This window comes from Strix aluco, chromosome 2 (assembly GCF_031877795.1).
Source record: "Strix aluco isolate bStrAlu1 chromosome 2, bStrAlu1.hap1, whole genome shotgun sequence".
Classification (NCBI taxonomy): Eukaryota; Metazoa; Chordata; class Aves; order Strigiformes; family Strigidae; genus Strix; species Strix aluco.
In genome coordinates this window covers 136,429,427-136,448,705 of record NC_133932.1, presented here as the reverse complement: position 1 = coordinate 136,448,705, position 19,279 = coordinate 136,429,427, and the positions used below count along the sequence as shown (strand labels likewise).

Genomic DNA, 19,279 nt, shown 5'->3' with positions numbered 1-19,279 from the left:
AGGCGTCCTCCAATGAGAGAGCGCTCCTGCCGCAACGCCCCGCCCCGGCAGTGCCTGCTCCGACGCCAGCCTTAAAGGTGTCGCGCTACGCTGCTGGGCTGGTATGGGGGGCGGGGGGTGGCCCGGCTCGGCGTCGGGAGGGCATGGAGGGTGCTGGCGAGATGTATGAGGGAGATGCTGAGCACCTGTGGGAGGGGTATGGAAGGTGCTGGGCGCCTGTTGGGAGGAGCATAAGGGGTGTTGGGCACCTATAGGGGAGATAGGCACCCATGGGAGAGTGTGTGGGGGGGTGGGCACATAGGAGGGTGCGGGGAGTTGGGAGGGTGCTGGGCACCCATGGGTGGTGCTGAGATGCGTGGGGAGGTGCTGAACACCCATGGAAGGAGCACGGAGGGTGCTGGGAACCCATGGAGGGAATGAGCAGTATGAGTTAGGGGGGTGCTGGACACCCATGGGTGGGGGTGAGGTGCTTGAGGGAGGTGCTGAGCACCCATAGGAGGATGCATGGGAGAGTTCTGGGCACCCATGGAGGTGTGGGGGCTGCATGAGAGGGGGGCTGAGCTCCTCCTGGGGGTGCATGGAGCATATGGGGGCACCCATAGGGGTGTGACAGGGGGGTACAGAGGGTGTTGAGCACCCTGGGAGATGCCCCCAGAAAAGGGGGCGCTGAGGGATAAAAAAAGCGCTGAGGGATCTGGTGTAGTTGGGAACTGTTAATGTTGGGTTGATGGTTGGACTGGATGATCTTCAAGGTCTTTTCCAACCTAAGACGATTCTGTGACCCAAATAGAGCTCTCAAGGGACCAGCAGCACCCCACCGCCTGCCACCTCCCTCCAGCGTGGCTCAGCGATGGCGAGACCCGGCCACGCCTGGAGCCGTCCATCACTGGAGGAAGATGATGAGGAGGTCGAGGACCCGCTGGATGCCATGATCTCGCGGACGGGCTGCGCGGCACAGCACCGGGAGCTGCAGGAGTGCATGGCGGCGTGGCAGGACTGGCGGCACTGCCAAGCCCAGGTCCGGGCTTTCGGCGAGTGCATGGCCCGGCGGCAGCGTGCCCAGGAGCCGCACCAGGCGTCTGGCTCACACCAAGCCAATCCCTCACCCGCCGGGGACTGAAATCACCAGGGAACCCCCACTCCCAGCCCCGCAGGAATGGGGTAGTTGTGCCCTTTGACCCTTTTTTTGTGGTGTTTTTTTATTGAAGTGGGTGGAGACGCTGGGTAAATCCATGCTACATCATTGGGAAATTAAATCTGGTGACGTTTGTTGCCCTGGCTAAAGCGCTTGTCTCCATCTCCACCGCTGGGGATAACTGGGAGCTTGGAGGGGACAGTTGTGGGGTGATTTCCAGCCCAAAATGTCCCAAACCAGGAGCATTCATGACACCCAGGCTGGGTCTCAGCTCCACAACAGCCCTGCTGTGGATTTCCACTCCATGTCCTTCCCTGCACCATCCCGAGGCTTTTCACAGCAGTGATAACGTCATGTCCCCTGGGACAGGATTTTGGGGGGGAATTATCTCCTGGGAAGCCCCAGGTGCATTAGGGATGGGGGGAAAAAAAGGCTCTTCCAGAGTGGGATACTCCTCTGAGTAAATAAGCTCTGAAAAAGAAAATAACATTGTTTTTTGTAGGCTGGAAAGGGAAGGGCGCCCGTGGCTTTTGCCAGGGGGAAACATTCCAGGCTGTTTCCCAGGGAGGTGGGTGCTGGGGAGCCAAAACTCACAACCAGCATGGGACCACGAGTGAATATCCAGCAGGCCCAATTTGGGGGAGAGTGCTAATGAGTTTTTCTCCCTTTTTTAAAGAGCTGGAGCTTAGAAAGGAAGAAAAAAAACCACCAACAAATAAACCAGGTTTTGGGCATGAACAGAACCTCTTCTTAGCACCCATCAAACCAAGGCTCAGATTTTGTTATAGTTTATAATGGGATGGTGGGATCAGGTGTCATCTCAGCTCCAGCCTAAATAAAAACAGCTGCGTGCACCCAATCTCAGAATTTCAAATAATGGGATTGAAGCAAAAACCCAGGTGCTATAACCCATTCAACCCAGCACCCCTCTGTGCACCCAACACAGTTCCCCCAGACTCAGGGGTTTGCAGGATGGCGGTAAGTGGCTGAGCAGCTCAGATAAATTTTGGGACATCCTTGGTCCCACATCCCTCAAAAAAAGCAGCAGTCCTAGGAAAAGCATCTGGCACCATCCTGGGAAATTCCTCAAACCACTTTGCACTTTTGAGATTTGTCCCTTTGAGGCACAAGTAATTTCTCCCTTTCCAAATGGCTGTTGTCAGAAATTGATTTCAGGGATCCAGGGGAATGTTTATCCTTTGTGACTTGACAGGCAAATCAGAAATTAAGGAGAAATTCTGCATACACTGCCTGACACAGCTCCAACCTTTCTGCCTCTGCCTTCTGAGGCTTTTTTCTGTCAAGCAGCAGTTGTTCAGCTGCTTGGGGACGATCACCCCCAACCCTCCGAGACCTCTGAGGCTTCATACATGTTGGTGAAGCTCTATTCTTGGAGAGCTGCTTAAATCAAAGTACTGCTCCAGCCTTCAGCTGAAGAAAGGAGCAGGACGGTCACTTCCACATCAATAGCATCTGGGAGAGTTGCAGAACAGCATTATTAGCTTGCAGAGATTTCTGCAGACTGAAACTTGCAGAAATCCTCACATACCAAAACAAAACATGCAGGGGAAAAAAACAAAAAAAAGGAAGAATTGAGAACAGTAAACCCACATTTCATTGGGTTCACTCACAGTACAAATCAGTCACCTATAAACCCATGTATTTATCTTTATTAAGACAAGCTGCTCGACAACAGTGGAAATTTTCTTCCTCTTCACCAAATTATCAGTACAGTGCTCGCAAAGTCACCTGGAGGCTTGAGCAGCCATGGAGGAGAAGCCTCGATTCCCTGGGGGTGGCTCTGAAATGGATGGAGCGTTCTTCCTCAGCTCAGTTCATCTGCGCTAACAGCTCTTCAAGTTCTGGTCGAGACTTTAATCGGCTCTTGAAATCAGCTTCTGTGTGCTGTGGAGGGAGGGGGAAAAAAAAAGTCCCAGCAAATCAATCACCTCTTGAAATCAAGACAAATTAAAACCCTCTCCTGAAGAGAATCGCTTAGGAGTGGTAAAACGAAAGACTTAAATGCCCAATGAACCCAGGGAGTGGGAAGCCTCAGTGGAAAGCCACCCCAGGGTAGGATTTTGTGGGCAGCTCAACCTGGAGGCTGGTGGCAGAGCTCCGTCCTCCTCGCCTACATCCAGCCTCCAACAGGAGCAGCTTCTGGGGGTGAATCACAGAGGGAAGAAAGCTTCTAGCAGGAAGAGAGTGTGGCAACCACTGCACAGGCTACTCTGAAATTCAGCCTTGTAGGCTGCTCCTCACCTGGCTAACTGCTTTTGGAAGAACAAGCAACAGCACTGTGCTTAAGAAGTCAACTGGATGCCTCCAACTCTGCCACTGCCTATCACCGTAGCATTTCCTGTCCTCAGACCTGCCACCTTCTCCAGAACTTTGCAAGAGCATCCCAAAGCTTTAATCTCTCTTCTGCACTGCCAGTCGTATGAAGCCAGCTTGGGTCTCTCCCCTGGGCTTCCTGCATCAGACTGCAATGACTCTGCAAACGGCACAATGTCACAGTTCTCCCTCCAGAGACAAAGCCATCAGCCAAAATTTAAAAAAAAAAAAAAAAAAAAAAGAGAAATGGCAGCCCTAAGGCAGAGACGGGACTGTGACCAAAGCAGAGAAGATTACTGGACTCAAGAGACCTTCTCCTGTATTCCTTCTGGTTTTGCAGAGCTGGTGATAACTAAACATTCTTCAAAGGCCACTTAAAGAAGCCAACTGTGTTTTCATGTTTGAATTTAGCATGCTGCCTTCCCTTTCCAGCCACAAAAGTCTTTTAGTCTCTGAATAAAAAGGGCCTCCTGGGATGGTTTTGTCTGAATGTAAAATGACAAAAGTTTAAATATCTCCTTATGCCTGGTTCTGTCCTGAAGTCCTCAGTGCTGAGAAAACTGTTGGACCTTTCTGCAGGAAATAAGCTGAACCCCTTCCAGAGCAAATTCCATCAAAATAGGGCACAGCATTTGGGTTTTGCTCAGCTTTGCTACCAACTGTTTCATGGAGTTTCTGCTGATTCCCAGATATGAGGCAGTGAAGCGCTGCTGAAGGAAACCATTCCCTTCTGATTTGCAGGGGATCTGCAGCAGCAAAGGAAAGCAACTTGCAACCTGCCATCTCCTACAGATCTGTAGGACTGGCTGGCAACATAACTTCTGTGGCACTAGTTACACAAGGCTAAACAGAAGATGAAATGCTTATCAAGAATTAGAGGTAATATTTTTTCATAGACCAAGTGAGGGCCTGGTTCCAGGAGACCCCAGGCATCCCTAAATCTAGAGTAGACAGTACCCTCAGGCCCCGATGTGTATTTTCAAAGCAAAGTCATGTCACGCGTCATATCTGCTTCCTAAATGCAAAGGTATTGGTAAAATTAAACATACCTCTTTCACTAACAGATGGACCCCTTCAGGTTGATTATTCTGAATAATTTCCAGGAGTATCGGAGCAAATGTTGAACTCAAACCGCTGATCTGAAAGAAGAAATAAAAGTGCTGCAGGAGCAGAACACCACGTACGAAATGGACTCGTCATACTAATGGCACAGGAAGAGTCTATTTCAGTAGGAGCCTGTGGCACTCAACGACTTCATTAGAGAAGCATGCTCTGCTTCGTGCGCACACCTCTCGCACACAGCATGGCCCAAAGCTCTCGTTTCAGCTCTTCTCTATGAAGACCGTGCTTCCCGTCCTTGCCTGCACTCTCTCCTGCATGTAAAGGGACTTAATCATGCACAAAGATCTTAATTTAACCAAGTAATAAGTGATAGGACGAGAGGGAATGGCCTCAAGCTGCGCCAGGGCAGGGTCAGACTGGCTCTTAGGAAGGATTTCTTTGCAGAAGGGGTTGTTGGGCGTTGGAATGGGCTGCCCAGGGCAGGGGGGGAGTCCCCATCCCTGGAGGGGTTGAAGAGTCGGGCTGACCCAGCGCTGAGGGATCTGGTGGAGTTGGGAACTGTCAATGTTAGGTCAATGGTTGGACTGGATGATCTTCAAGGTCTTTTCCAACCTAGACGATTCTGTGATTCTGTAATTCAGGTCAGACTAACACAAAGGCTGCCATGGCAAACCTGCAAGCCCCAGCGTCAACCGCACATCAGCTCTCTCCAGTGGAAATGTCCACCTCTAGGTTTAAAATGTAATTCAGCAGAAGTTTAGCATATAGCAAGGGAACACGCTATAAAATAGGGAAGAGTCACTTAGGAGAAATACCTGTTTACCTCAGTCAGTTGTATGCTTTTGAAGCTGGCCCTGATACTAACAGTATTTTTAAATTTCATCAAGTTCATCCAATCATTGATCCTTAAATGTGACTTTTCTACCCCTTGTATCAAGTATTCTGCATAAAACAGGTAATAAATCCTCTGGCTGAAATACAGAATCCAGGAACTCCTCCTCTGCTGCTCTTTTGTGAGTAACCTTTAGCATGAAATCTAATTAGACTTCTTTGTGCTACAATTTACACCCAAATCACGCCCTTCATTTGTTCAAGGGACTAAACTCCAATCGTTAAGGGGTTTTGAGAGCCTGAGATAGCAGGTGCTGCACAAGAGCTGCAGCACTATCAGCAAACGCCAGCTCATACCTGGACAACCCTCTGATGGGTAGTGAGGACGGCATCCAGCTGCAGTTTGGAACCTCGCTCTTCCAAGAGCTGCACTTCGTTGGTTTTGGTGGGCATCGCGTAGCTGCAGGAACCACAGGTCAGTGCTTAGGACAGGGAGGATAGATTTGCGCTACTTTACAGGAATGAATCAACCTCCAGCAGCAGAGAATGTGGAAGGAGATTAACTTTTCATGAGAAATTAATTATGCAAACAATGTATCTTGCAAATCAAGCACTGGCAGGAGCCGGGTGTTTTACTGGAAAGAGATAAGGGAGAAGCTTGCAGCACTACTGCCAGCAAAAACCTGTTTCAGCTACGAACACCAGCCCGAGAAGAGAACTTTTAACTTCCTTTTAGTTGAAGGAGAGCTTTAAAGCAACAGTTCTGACTTATTTTGTAATCTGTTCATCGGGAACAGAGCTAGAAACCACTGCGGCAACGCACCACTCAAAAGATGTTATTTTCACCTCTGAATTTAACAGGATTATGATCAGCACTGGATCAGCTTCTGCTCTCTGGTTAGCATTACTCCAGAGACTTCAGCCTCCCCATCTCCATTTGCACAGTATCAATAACAACAGGCTACATCCAACTGCCCACATTTTACCCTACAATTTTTGCTCTTAAAGGGCAAATAATTTCTTTCTGTACACCACGTCCAACCTCAGAGGGCACAAGTATGATACAAGGCAGTAACGCTTTCCACGGAAAGTGCCATCAATAGTCTTAGGCTGTGGGATTTCTCTGCGAACGCTTTCCAGCGCAGCGCTGCTGACACTAGTGTAATTTCTTAGCGTCGCCGGGCATCATTCTCGAAACAAACACCTACCAGTCACCGACATGTCAGTTTTTAGTGCTGTTTGGTGCAAAAGACATCACAGAGAGACTACAAGCGACTGATCTACAGACACGGGATTTCAGATCCACGGCTGACAGTTCAGCAAAGTGGATGACCAATAGGTTTAATCGGCATGAGAAGGAGCCAGTGTTTATACTCAGAGGTACAGCTAAAGATACACACTTCAGAGAATTACCACTAAGTGTTTTTACTTCCTTACAACGCAGAGCTTCTCCCAGTGAGTACAGCTCCTTGGGTGCACCGCAGGCATGAAGGAGCTGTATCACGTTCCTCAGAATCATTAAAAACAGCAAAGCTGCTATCAGGGATGCTACCTGCTTCAGAGATCTAGTGTGCAACTGAAGCATCCTCTACTACTAAACTAAAGTAGCGGGTAGCTCTCCCACAGTCTTCAGGGGTTTCTCAAGCTCATTCTAGTTTGTGTAATTGGGATCACTTGCTTACTGCAAAATATAAGCACAGAGCCTGGATGAAACACTATAAAGAAAAAACAGCAGCAAAAGTCAGCAATACTTAAGCCTACATTCCCAGGCTCAGCACCCACGGGCTTAAGCCTTTTTCTCAAAGGAATGAAAAGTAAAGGCTACTTTTTCCCTTGAGATCTGTTCAATCGGTGCCTGAACAACTCCATTTCAGCCTTCCTTATACAAATAAAGCATCCAAAACCATACAGACACACAAAAAGAGAACACCAGGCAGATGACAGGTTTGGATTTACAAGTGGGAATCTATCAACAAGATTAAATGGCGCCCTTGTCTGCAAGGTATCATCATCTACGAGCCTCACATGGCCTAACACAACGCGACTGCAAGGGATGACAAACACAGAGCTGTGCTTCTCGTACCTTTCATTCACTTTAACGGAGAGTCGGTTGCAGAGTTTATGCACATACTGAGCAAAATGCTCCACAAGACACATATCATAGGAAGTCATGTAGATGTTGACATCTCCATATTCATATTCAGTCCCAACATTTATCTCTTTCATCTGTACTTTATCCTTTTTCTTCTTTGGAGCCTGTATTAAAAAAAAAAAAAAGAAAAATAGAAAGCCTATCTGTTTTGAAGAAAGCTGGAAATAAAAAAAACATTTAACTCTTGCCCACCCAGGAGACCATGCTAGGGTACTCTGTTCTAACAAAGGTTTGCTGAACTATGTCAGACATCTCACAGCCCATCTGTGCTCACTTTCCCTGACTACAAAACTGGGATGACATTATCTTAACAGATGTTCTCAAGTTGAGCAGTTCAGTTCTTGGATGGCAGCACCACAGAAGTCACACAGAAAATACGTGCATACCATGATTAATTTCTGCAAGAAACCAAGGAGTAGAAAACAAACTGCTTTTTATTTCAGTTGCTGCCTTCGAGGCAGCTGTCTAGATGAGTTATTGTTTCCTCCTTCCATGAAAATTGTCGTTTTTCCAGATTTCTGGGAATATAAAAAGTTTAAATGTAAATAAGACCTGCTCACAATATTCTGCAATAATTTGAAGCTGGGGTGTTAAATTCAGCATCAGGAAGAGATCCCTCCCTCCCCAAACTACTCGTTAACTTAAACAAGAATGTACTGGACAAAAAAAATGTATTTATGCAGTGTTGCGAGTGGGTACTTCATGTGACATAACACTCTCTACTGAGAAAAGTAGCAGTAAACCATTAGATGATTCCTTTTTAATATGATTCATCAGCCACGGAATTAATAATACCAACATTGAAATGGGACTGTGAAAAGATGGGTCAGCTGAAAGCAAGCACAGGAGGGGAGTTCTTATGCCTACCTCCTTTGGGAGCAGGTATTGAAACCTCCCAATACCATGCGTAGGACGGGATCTGTAGTGCCTGTGGCAACTCAAGAGTGCACCACCTTAAAATCAAAGCAGAGCAAACATGTTTCCAGCTGAATGACAGCCCTTCTTTAAACAAACACGGGTGCTTTGAGAGCCCAAAATCCACACTGGGGGTAAGAATTTGTCCTTGGTTCTTTGACAGAAGGCAAAGGCAGGCTAAGGCTTCAGCTGATCTCTGCCCCACGCAGGCAGCCTGTGCATCACAGCAAGCCTGTTACAATTCACTGTTGGTTACGGTGAGCAACAAATAAGGAAGGAAGAGATTAAAAGTGACTCATTTCCCAGGTGAATTCTCAGGCAAACAACAACAACAACAAAAAAAAGACAGACTTGTCAGGACCAGTGGATGGTGAGGGTACTGATGAAATGTTACATCTGTCTCCTCTTATGCGACAGTAGTGATGCTACTATGATGGATCTGAGCCCCACTTAATTTTAAATCCAGTGCTGTTCAAATATTCATGTGCCAGGAAGCCAAATCAAAATGGCATCAGCTTTTATTTGTATTTCGTTCTCCAGGGTAAAATGAAACCTTCAATAGCCCTCATTTTAATAAATGGAGCTCAGAACAGCAAAGAGAAACGGAACACCAAGGATCTAAGCCACTTGCTTACACTTTGCCTCCACATCAAAATCAAATTCTATTTTAAATTGTGACAGCAGACTCCACCAGCTAAATAAATGTTCAAGTGGGACCTCACGGGAGCTTAAGTCAGTTCCTGGGCAGGAATACAGTGAATAGCATCTGGCTGGTGTCACTCCACAGCGTAACACCGTGACTAGTACCACCTGCTTTAGCCAAGAACAGGGAAACAGAAGAAAAGGTTAGGAAAAAAAAAAAGGTATGGAAGTGGAAGAACATCTGCTCAGGTTATTTAACCAGGCCAAAACTGGCTAAAAAAAAAAAAAATCAAAATCAAAAGGAGACACACTTAAATGTGTAATATTTATTTTGGGTAAATAAAGTTTTGTCTTGCATTGGATTAATAAGAGGCCTTACCTGCAGCACACAGACAGCTTTCTCTGGGTGTTGCTGCTCTGTAGGAAACAAGATAAGGATTAAAAGCTCTGATTTCACCCACCTGTGGAAACACAACATCTCTGGCCAATGTCCTTGAACAAAGGCTCACGCCCCAAGTCTCTCAGACACTGATAGATCCCACTAGCAAAGAGACTTTCTCTTCTTCACATGCTACAGCCCTTTCAGCTCCCAAACATCAGCTAAAAGTCTTCCCTCCACAATTAAAAGATTTTCCTCGGCAAAAAGGACCTTTTTTTGTCACATATGTTTTCTGACACTGTCAGTAGAAATGACCAAGTGTTTTTAATGTCTTATACTGTGTTTTACTTACTGAGTTTGATTTCAGACCACTCACCTGCTGAGCACAAACACCTGCTTTAGCAACGCTCCCTTCTTCAAGCACAGCACCTGCAATGAGCCACCACAGACAAAATGAAACAGCGTGGCAGATACTCAGCAACTTTTCACCAGTGCTTGCCAGAATACAGCCATCAAAACCACACCTGAGACCTTCTGAATGTACCAATACCCCTCCCAATCTCTTCACAGCCTCCAGCCACTATCACTCCCCAGAATACCACCGTAACACAGAGGAAAGAGATGAGGGAGGAGGAAGATGACTGCAGTAACCTTCTCATGCACCCCCTCACTTTGCTTCAGGATCCAACAAGTTGGAGGGTCTCCTTCCCTCGGTTACAGATCATAGTCATCCCTCACACCATCCCACCGCCTCCAGGTTACAACAGTCACGTTAACAACCCTCCTGCTTGTTCCAGCTCCACACGGATGAGGAAAACACAGCTCATCCATCACCAAGGCAGCATAAAGCGAAGAGCTTTGCTGTCACCACAACCCTTGCCAGGCAGGAGCATTCCAGCCAGGGTGGGGAGACAATTATTAAATTTACCTAGAGAGTGACCAGAAGGACAAGGGAGGACCAGGGATTTGCCAGTCTCCGAAGGCAGGGACAGGGTGGGGGGGCTGTAGCGGACCTTGTATCCCTGAGGTGATCCCTGTATGCCTGAGAGCAGGGGGGGAGCGGTCTCTGCCCCTGGTCCACAGAATCCCAGAATCATCGAGGTTGGAAAAGACCTTGAAGATCCTCCAGTCCAACCGTTAACCCAGCACTGACAGATCCCAACTCCACCAGATCCCTCAGCGCTGGGTCAGCCCGACTCTTCAACCCCTCCAGGGATGGGGACTCCCCCCCTGCCCTGGGCAGCCCATTCCAACGCCCAACAACCCCTTCTGCAAAGAAATCCTTCCTAAGAGCCAGTCTGACCCTGCCCTGGCGCAGCTTGAGGCCAAAAGGTACACAAAAGAGCACTAACTCAGGGGCCAGGCCTGTGTCCCCCCAGTCTAGTCCCAGTGCCGGGCCGGGCCTGACGCTCCCCAGTAGCAGGGCTGGGCCTGACCCTCCCCTCCCCCGCGGCCGGGCCTGTGTCCCTCCCTCCTCCTCCCCCGGTACCGGAGCCGGGCCCCGTGTCCCTCACAGCCTGTCGCGGCCCGCCGGTACCTTCGGCAGCGCCGCGCTCATCCCTGCGCCTCGGACGGAGCCGCGTCCGTCGCTCAAAGCGTCCCCCCGCCGCGCCTCGGTGCTTCCCCACCCAGGTCCCCACGGCCCGCGGCTCCCGCCCCGCGTTCCGCCTCCCGCGGGGGGGGGGGGGGTGGGGGTGGGGCGGGGGGACGACGACAATTTTTGGACAACCCTCCGCCGCCGGTGCTCGCAGGACCCCGGTCTCATGAAGGAGAGGGTGGGCTGGGGCGGTAATGGCGGACAGCTCGTCCCTGCCGCACCCCCGCCACACCGGGGCCGCCCCCCGGAGCGGCGCGACGTGGCAACGGCTGCGCGGCGTACCCAACCCTGCGCCCAGCACCACGGAACCTGCTAGCCGCGGTCCGCCCTCCTCCCGCTCCCCGCATATTGATTGGTCTTTCGCTGCGTCCATCGAGGCGCGGCGGCCATCTTGAGTGTGGCCTGGCTGGAATGATATCCGCGTAGGGATGCGTCTGTCGGGCCCCGCCCCAGCGTGGTGCGGCGGCCATGTTGAGTGTGGCCTGCCGGCCCCCGCCTTGCGGCGGCCATGTCAGTGCGGTGCCGGAGCACTGTGAGGCGGAGCGGGGATGGAGGGCGCCCGGCGCCGAGCGGGCTTCAGAGCGTGGTGATCTGCCTTTATGAACCCTCAGCCAGCTCACCTTGTCCCTGCTGGCTGTGGGATGGAGGCAAGGACCCAGTGGGGGCTCAGCAGGCCCCTGCTCCATCTTGGAGACAGGCTCTGTGGGGTATGAGGGAACCTAGGGCCGGCCTGGGTAAGCAGCGACAGAGGATTTGGTATGAACCTGACTGGTTTGTCTCTGCCACCTGGCATAAGAACTGCAAAGAATTTTTTCTTTTATGGTTGCAGAGGCAGGGCTGGACCTTGCCCTGTAGTCAGCAGCCATGTAATGGTCCAGGGTTGGCTGTGTCCACACTGACAGGCCACCACAGGCCTTCAAAATGGAGTGTGTCAGCATGAGGTGTCCAGGCCCCACGGCAGGCGTGCCTTCAGCTTGTGGGGAAAGCAAAGATAAACTCCTCTTTCAGCAGTAGGCTTCTCCCTCTAAGGGCAGAGTGAATCCAGCCTTGCCACCGCTTTGATCCCAGTGGCTGCCTGGAGGCACTTCCTTAAATTTTAAAGTGGGAAGACTAGGAAGGATGGACTGACGGGGACCTCCCTGATTCGCAGCGTATGTTTCCCAGTGGGAGAGGAGGTGGGCAAGGGGGTCTACTTGGAAGACCAGGTGGGAGGAGGTGGGTGCTGCATGGCCCTGTGCCCCCCAAACCTGGCAGTCAGGAGTTGGCTCTGGAAACCCCATCCTGTTGCAAACTGTCCCCTCCAGTTTCTCCCACCCTCCTTCACCAGGCCATCTCCAATACAAACCTTCATTTCTCCTAGGCTTTTCCCCACTCCCTTCTCTCCTGCCTGGCCCCAGTTTCCCCCTTCGTGTGTCGCAGATACTCCTGCCTACTTCCCTGAGCTCCCATCTTAGAGCTGTCCATGTGGGCAGCAGCTTGATTTCAGGTCAGGATTTCTAGCTCCGCTGACTGATCGCTGCTCCAATTGCTTTTGGCTGGAGCTGTCAGGGCTCATGATGGACTTTCTCTCTCCAGTTCATCAGTGTTCATTGATGTGGCAAGTCTCCTCAGCTGCAGACCAGACTCGTGCATTTGATTCCTGCTTCATGATCCACACTGCCAGGCCCTGTCCTGCATTTCTGAGTGCCTAGCGCTTGCGACATACGCCTGACACCCCAGATGTTCATCCCCATTGCAGGCTGGTGCATGGAGGGGAGAGAAGGAACATGAGAGGACAAGGTTTGTCTGAAAGAAGGGCTCAGGCAGGCTCTGTGCCATGCACAGGGCTGTGCTGTCTCCTCCACCCCCTCAACGTATGGAGGAAGCAGAGAGGATCTGCGCCACCTTTGCTCTCTCCACCGTGTTTTGCAAGGACACGGCCTCCCAGCTCTGAGCTGAGTTTTCGTGGCACTCCCAGGACATGACAAAACTGCCCACGTGGAATGGATGTTGTACTGCCCTTTGATCTCACCTCGTGAGCCCCAGGCAGGGCCACCCTGGCAGCGACACTTGTTTGATAACTCCAGGGTGCTTCAAGCAAGGAGCACTGAGCTGGGTTAAGACCGGCATTCCCATTCCAGGAAAGCTGGGATTCTCCTACTTTTGAAGCCCTGGAGGAAATTCCATGCTTGAGGAGGGGCTGTTGTGACTGGAGGGGGACTGGCTGGTCCTGCATTTGTGGGGGGAGGCTGTGACGGGCTCTGCAATTAAGAGCAGGTCATGCTCATTATGAACCTTTGTTCCATGACCTCAAATGCTGGGGCTACACCCCTTAATTCCCTCTGCCCCTGATGGGGACTCATCTTTTGGCCACCCACAAAACGTGACTGAGGAGGAAGCATTGCCCCAGACTGAGTTTGGGGTACAGTAGTCACTGCTAAATATACTGCAGGAATCCCCCTCCCAATGACCATCACTGGGCCCCCACGTCTCAGAGAAAAACAAGTCCATCTCTTCAGTGCGGAGTTTCTCCAACATCTATCATAGATGGATATATTTTAAGGCCCAAAGGGACTGTTAAATGATGTAATTTGGTCTCCTGCACATTGCAGCCTATAGATTTCCACCGACTTACAGCTGTATGGAAGCAGATCACGCCTGTTTTGATGAAAGCATCTTTCTCATAAAGGCTCCTGCTCTTGATTTTCCCTGGATACAAAGATAGCGCTGCTCTTGGCAGCTTGTTCTGGCGGCTGAGCACCCTCTCTGTTAAAAACGTGGACCTTCTTTCCAATTTGAATGTGCCTCAGCTTCAGCTCCCAGCCGCCCGTCCTCGCTATGCCTTTCTTTGACTAATGAATCGTTTCACAGCCAGGTAACTGAATCCCTGTTTGCAGGAGCACAACCTGCCTTTTTGTGACATTTAGAAAAAGAAGCCAAGGTGTTGCTTTGTGGCTTTCTCCCTCAGCCGCAGAAACCCAAAACACTCCTTTTCTTTACTGCGCTAAAAAAAAACAGGGAGCATTTCTTCCTTCTTAAGGCTCCCCCGGCTGCTGAGAGGGCCAGGTCTTGCTGGAGGGATTATTTCATCCATCCTCTTCAGCTTTACTGCAGATTTCTCTCCCCGTCACATAGCTGGATGTGCCCTGTCAACGACCCAGCGTGGTGCACAGCACAAGTGCTGGCAGAGGTGATGCCTGAGCGATTTGCCACCTCCGCAGAAGGCTGGTGCGGGCCCCCTGCCCCTTCTCAATCCACTCTCTATCGTGCTGTCTGGAGGAGCAAAGCTGTTCTAGGAGAGTTGAGATCCAGCACCTGAAAGTCTCCTTTTCAGACTTGTCTGATTACAAAAACAAATCAAAAAGTATTTAAACACACTTTAGGAAAAACCCTCTGATACCCATGTCTCCTCTTCTACCTTCTGCAGCACTTCTTAGGACTGTGCCTAAGGCCCGCAGGAGTCGGTGGGATGATCTCCCCTGGCTTCAACGAGTTGAGGCACATCCCTCTGTTGCTTTGTCTTGAAAGCCTCATCCATATCCCCTGGCAGCCCCTCAGGCTGAAACCTCTTTGGCAGGCAATGCAGAAGTGGTTCCTTTGCTCAGTGCGAAGAAATGCTGAGCCTGAGCAGAGCTTTTGTGGTAAAAATAATTGTTACTAACAGTCAAGGCTTCTCCCTGGTAGAGAGCCCTTGTTTTCCCTAGGATCAGTGGGAAAGATCCTTGAATCCATACTGACACACAAACAAGGGCAATATATGTATTTAAAATTATGTTGGAATTGTTTAAATCAGGTCTCTGCGAGTCTGGATTCCCTTTCCCTGTGGTGTAGGAGAGAAGCCACACGACCAGTGCCACAGCAAGGGGGAAGCGCTCCCAAATGCCAGGTGCAAAGCTGAATGCAAGCTCCTGCTCATATAATTATTAAAACTTATTTAAATTTAATCACCTTATTAAAGACACATTTTCTCTTTCAGTTCACTGGCAGTTCAAGACCTGGAGAAAAAGAAACCCTTGGAGAAGCAGTTAATCATGTTGAGAGAGTACAAATGAAACGATCAAAAATAGAAAGCGTAGACCGTTTGGTTTTCAAAACGCCATCTAATTCTGCACCTGGATTGTGAGCTGGTAGGGGTGAGACTCGTGTCTGTGAACAAGATCCCCGGAGCAGGAAGGTTGAATAAATGTTTCCGTTCACCAGGCAGAGACGGAGCACAGAGACCACGGCTGGAGACACCGAACAAAGGACATTCGTGGCCGAGGGTGACCTACCTGTAAGCGAGTCCCTGCCGAGAGCCTGTGCCCCCTTTGGCTACATGGACCATTTACAAATCCAGGACAGCGGGTCACGTGGAGGTGGAATAGTTTCAACCCATGATCTTTTTCAAAGAGGAGATAGATTTGGGGCATGGTGTCCCCGTAGCAGAAGAGATGTGGTGCTGAGATGTAGCCCTCAGGCCGTGGAGAGGAAGGTGTTGAGATGTGAGAGGGCACATGAGAACAAAATTCGCTGGCAGTGACTACATTTAAGGGGCCTAAATGAGCAGTGGATGCCATTTCCCTGACCATGAGAGCAGAGACGCTCTGGAACAATCTCTTGGATGGGAAAATGGTGGAAAACCTACCCATTTCCAAGTGGAAAACACCCCATGGAGCATTATTTGGACCTTGCTGAGTGGATTGCAAGAGATTTGCACCAACATCAGCATGAATACAACCATGGGGCAGGAGGTGCTGGCCCTGGAGGGCTCTGTTCCTTGCGCACGTTCTTGTTTCAGGAAGCCAAATTAAGATATTTCTGGGAACAGCAGGCGATGCCAACACCAGCTGAAGCCCGGAGGGGGTAAATGCTTCTGAAAAATCACATTTTATGTTCAAATTCAAGGAAGAGAGTATTGATCGATGTGGGATTGCACCAGTGTGGGAGAGGGAGCAAGGCTGCATGGACAAGAGACATCCCGAAGCCAAGGTTTAAACAGGAGGGGCCAGGATGCAGCAGGGAGCCTCCTCATCCTTTCAACCTCAAGGGCAAGCTGAGCAAAATGGGGGGAAATGGGAAAAAAATAGCTAAAGGGAGAACTGGCCTCCATGTGGGGTTCTGGCCTCTCTGCCAGACAGGGAGGGAGCACCGAGCTACTTCGGAACGACAGCCCCAGCTGCCACAAAAGGGTGACAGTGGGAATTGCCCTCACTGGGAAACGTCTCCCCACTGCGAGGGATCCGTTGGGGCCATTGTGGAGTGAGTGTCCCCAAGAGATGCTCCTCTCTGACAGGAATATTCGTATTAGCTTAGGATTAGGCCTTTGGTTTCAAGGACTTTGCTTGTTCCTCGCACCTTTGGGCTCCTCCTCCTCACAGTTCATTGATTTCAGCGAGCAGGAGTTCACCCCAGCGTCCAGGAAACCCACGCAGCCATCGTTAGGCTCCGGAGTGAACACGCCCCACCCCCCCCGCCCCGCCTTGTTCCAGAGGCAGAGGACAGCAAGTCCCGCCCCCTCCCATCTCTCCCCGCCCCTCCAAGCTGTGATTGGCCTGTCTCCTAGAGGTGGGCGGGGCGCACGTCTACGTCACTCGACGCGCAGCGCGGGGTGGGGCGGTTGCGCGCGTGCGCGGGGCGGAGCGGGGTGCGCGCGCGGCCGCGGTTGTGAGGAGCCGGGAACGCGGGGGTGGGTGGGGGGGCAACGGTTAACGAGCCCGGCCCTGAGGGGAGCGGTGGAGGCAGCGGCGATCACCTCACCCAGCCGGCAGCGCCTCGCCGGGGCTACGTGCCCGGCTCCCACGCCGCAGCCTTCACCGAGGGGAGGGGGTGGACGGAAAGAGACGAGCGAGAGCGGTCGCGGGTCCCGCCGCTGGGAGCGGAGCGAGCGCGGGGCGGCGGCGGCGGCGGCGGAGGAGGCTCCTCCATCATGTCGGCGGGCGGGGACTTCGGCAACCCGCTGCGGAAATTCAAGCTGGTGTTCCTGGGCGAGCAGAGCGGTGAGTCACCGCCCCGGCCCGCCTGGGTCCGGGTCTCCCTCACACAGAGCGGCGGCGGGGCGGGCTCCTCCCTTTTCGCCCCGCCGCGGCGGACCCACCCTTATGGGGGCTGGGGTCGCGCCTGAGGGGATCCCTCCTTCTCCTCACCCTCCGTGGGGGGCTCGGCTGTGCCATAACCCCCCGTTATGAGGGGAAAAGGGGGTCTGCCGTCCCCTCCCGGCAGCTTTCCGTGGGATGGGGGGGCAGCGGGCCCTGTGGGGGGCTGCCTCGGGGCGTTTGCCTCCCCCCTTGCAGAGGCTGCTCTGCCTTGTGGTCGCTGCTCCTTCGGTGACAGGGAGGGACCGAGGGTGTTTTAGCTACGGTTTAAAAAAAAAAACCACCAAAACCCAACGGCCACATCTCCAGAAACAGTTGCTGATTCATTTGATCCCAGCTCCTCTGGTTTTTGGGGGGGCGGGAGGCTTAATCCCTGGTGTTTTCTATGTAAATACAGCATTTTTCGAAAATGGAGTTGTCTTAGCAAAGCGGATCCAGTGCTCTAAATGTTTAATTCAGTCAATGAGGTTTTCTTCCCTGTCTTTGGAATTTAAAAAAAAAAAAAAAAGACCCAAACGATGTCTCCTCCTTCCTCAGCAGAAGGCCTCTATCTCCAATACCGCATTTCAGATCTTCGAAGAGTTTTCAAAAAAAATGCTCGTTTGTCAGATGCTTTGTGTAATCCTGGTCAGATATTGAGCGATCTTTGACATAATGAGTAGGTGCAAAATATTTTCTGTCTCAGGGTGGGGTATTTGCTCCCTCGGCCACCTTTGGTCTCGATGTGGTAGGAGATGATGAAATACTAGGGTTTTTTTTCTTTTTTTTTTTTTTCCGCAAATGACTTAGATCTTGGTGTTCCCTCGCTGATATGTGGATGAGCTTGGTGATAAGGCTGCTATTAAAATTATTTACCTATACATTGTTGTTTTCCTTTAGTCTGTTCCTTTTATCCTTTTAAAAATTTTTTTTGGTGTTGGAACAGCCCCTCTTCATATTAGGGATTCGGGGAGCACAAGTTCAACTTGGGTATTTTTCTTTTTTGGGGGTAAGTCACCTGATCTACTTGGTGAGGTGCTATTTGGCCAGCCATTTTATGAGAATTTTGGAAGAGGGTCATGTGTAGAAGATACTGGGGGTATTTGATAAAAGGTATCTTAAGTATTAGCTATGCATTTGCAAAATACTTGCCTTGTTTTACTGTATTTCTGAGCTTTGATTTCATGAAGCTTTTCAAATATCTCCATGGAATGTTGTAGCACTTGGTGCAGATCTTGGATCTCAGCAGCTCTTCCTTTACACGTGGATTTCTTGTCTATCCTCGCAGACATAACATCAGATATCTTGCTTCCTCTAGTCTTTATTTTCCCCTCGCAGCTAATCATCTGTGTTTATACTGGAAGGTTTTAAATCATTCCTGTTCATAGCATCAAATCTGGGGCGGAGAGATGGAGTTTTATGGGTATAGTGTAGCAAAATACTTCAAATACACATAGCGCTGCAACTGCTGTCTCCACTGTGGCTTGTGGATGGGTTCAAGCTGATTTGAATCTAGCTGGTTAGGGCCTGGCTAGCAGCTGCGGTGTGGGTTTCAGACCTGCCTTTGTCTCCGATCCTGGGCGATGACTCCGTGACTGATCTGCACTGAACTCGGTGCTAAACGTGGCGATGCCGATGGCAGCATAGCCCCTCGGTGTGTCCACGCAGCCCACGGGTGCTGCAGCGTGGGCATGCTCCGACACAGCGCTCGGATGATTCTCGACTGTGATGGAGAAACGGCTTTTTCTGATTTCAGCTTGAATCTCTATAGATATTGCTGTCATGATGTCATTCTGTGTAATTTTTTTACTGCCCAAAGGGTGCATAGCTCCCATTACAAATGGCTCCTGGAAGAAGAAATGCCCTAATAATGTTCTTCTGTACGATGGAGATAATTACAGAAGCGTCTCTGATGCTGCAAAGGGAGTTTGAGTGGGCTTTGCTTCCATGTAGCTCCCTTTGTCATTCTTTTTTTGGAGGTTAAGGGAAATGTAGAAATAAAGTTTTTATAAAAGCAGCTTTCATAAAGGAGATCTCTTTGTACAACTGTTGTGCGAAATTGCTGCATTCGCTTCCTGTTTAGCTGAAAGGTTGTCTGCCCTGTTGGAAGGCCATAATTAAAGATATCCTACTGCTGCTGGTAGGGAGGCTGAATGCTTCTGTTCCGTTTACATTCAGGGACTTCACAATGACAAATGAAATG

The 19,279-nt window shown here is 50.4% G+C and overlaps 3 protein-coding genes and 1 long non-coding RNA gene across 8 annotated transcripts in view; 3 read left to right on the top strand and 1 right to left on the bottom strand.

Moving 5' to 3' along the window:
- The first annotated feature begins 24 nt into the window (after window positions 1–24).
- Window positions 25–1,284, top strand: COA4 (cytochrome c oxidase assembly factor 4 homolog). Of its 4 annotated transcripts, none has more exons than XM_074816540.1 (2): window positions 25–77; window positions 791–1,284. In XM_074816540.1, the coding sequence occupies exon 2, from the start codon at window positions 851–853 to the stop codon at window positions 1,118–1,120; it is 270 nt and encodes an 89-aa protein (XP_074672641.1). In that variant the 5' UTR covers window positions 25–77; window positions 791–850; the 3' UTR covers window positions 1,121–1,284. The 4 variants fall into 4 exon arrangements, with proteins under 4 accessions (XP_074672641.1, XP_074672638.1, XP_074672639.1 ...); XM_074816537.1 differs by having other exon boundaries at window positions 45–101; XM_074816538.1 differs by lacking the exon at window positions 25–77 and adding an exon at window positions 99–196.
- Window positions 1,285–2,778: 1,494 nt separating this feature from the next.
- On the bottom strand, window positions 2,779–11,288 carry MRPL48 (mitochondrial ribosomal protein L48). The gene is made up of 8 exons (XM_074816536.1): window positions 10,988–11,288; window positions 9,827–9,879; window positions 9,451–9,488; window positions 8,382–8,467; window positions 7,446–7,618; window positions 5,720–5,822; window positions 4,519–4,608; window positions 2,779–3,040 (listed from the first exon to the last, which is right to left on the bottom strand). The coding sequence occupies exons 1-8, from the start codon at window positions 11,213–11,215 to the stop codon at window positions 2,966–2,968; spliced, it is 846 nt and encodes a 281-aa protein (XP_074672637.1). The 5' UTR covers window positions 11,216–11,288; the 3' UTR covers window positions 2,779–2,965.
- A 3,241-nt stretch (window positions 11,289–14,529) lies between these two features.
- On the top strand, window positions 14,530–16,584 carry LOC141920332 (uncharacterized). The gene is made up of 2 exons (XR_012622290.1): window positions 14,530–14,912; window positions 15,003–16,584. It is a non-coding gene; the product is annotated as an uncharacterized LOC141920332 (long non-coding RNA).
- Window positions 16,585–16,696: 112 nt separating this feature from the next.
- Window positions 16,697–19,279, top strand: part of RAB6A (RAB6A, member RAS oncogene family) — a 65,761-nt gene continuing 63,178 nt past the window's right edge. For both annotated transcript variants that reach the window (XM_074816534.1, XM_074816535.1), the window contains exon 1: window positions 16,697–17,001. In XM_074816534.1, coding sequence (XP_074672635.1) covers window positions 16,932–17,001 — 70 coding nt within the window. In that variant the 5' untranslated portion in view covers window positions 16,697–16,931. The remainder of the gene's footprint in view (window positions 17,002–19,279) is intronic.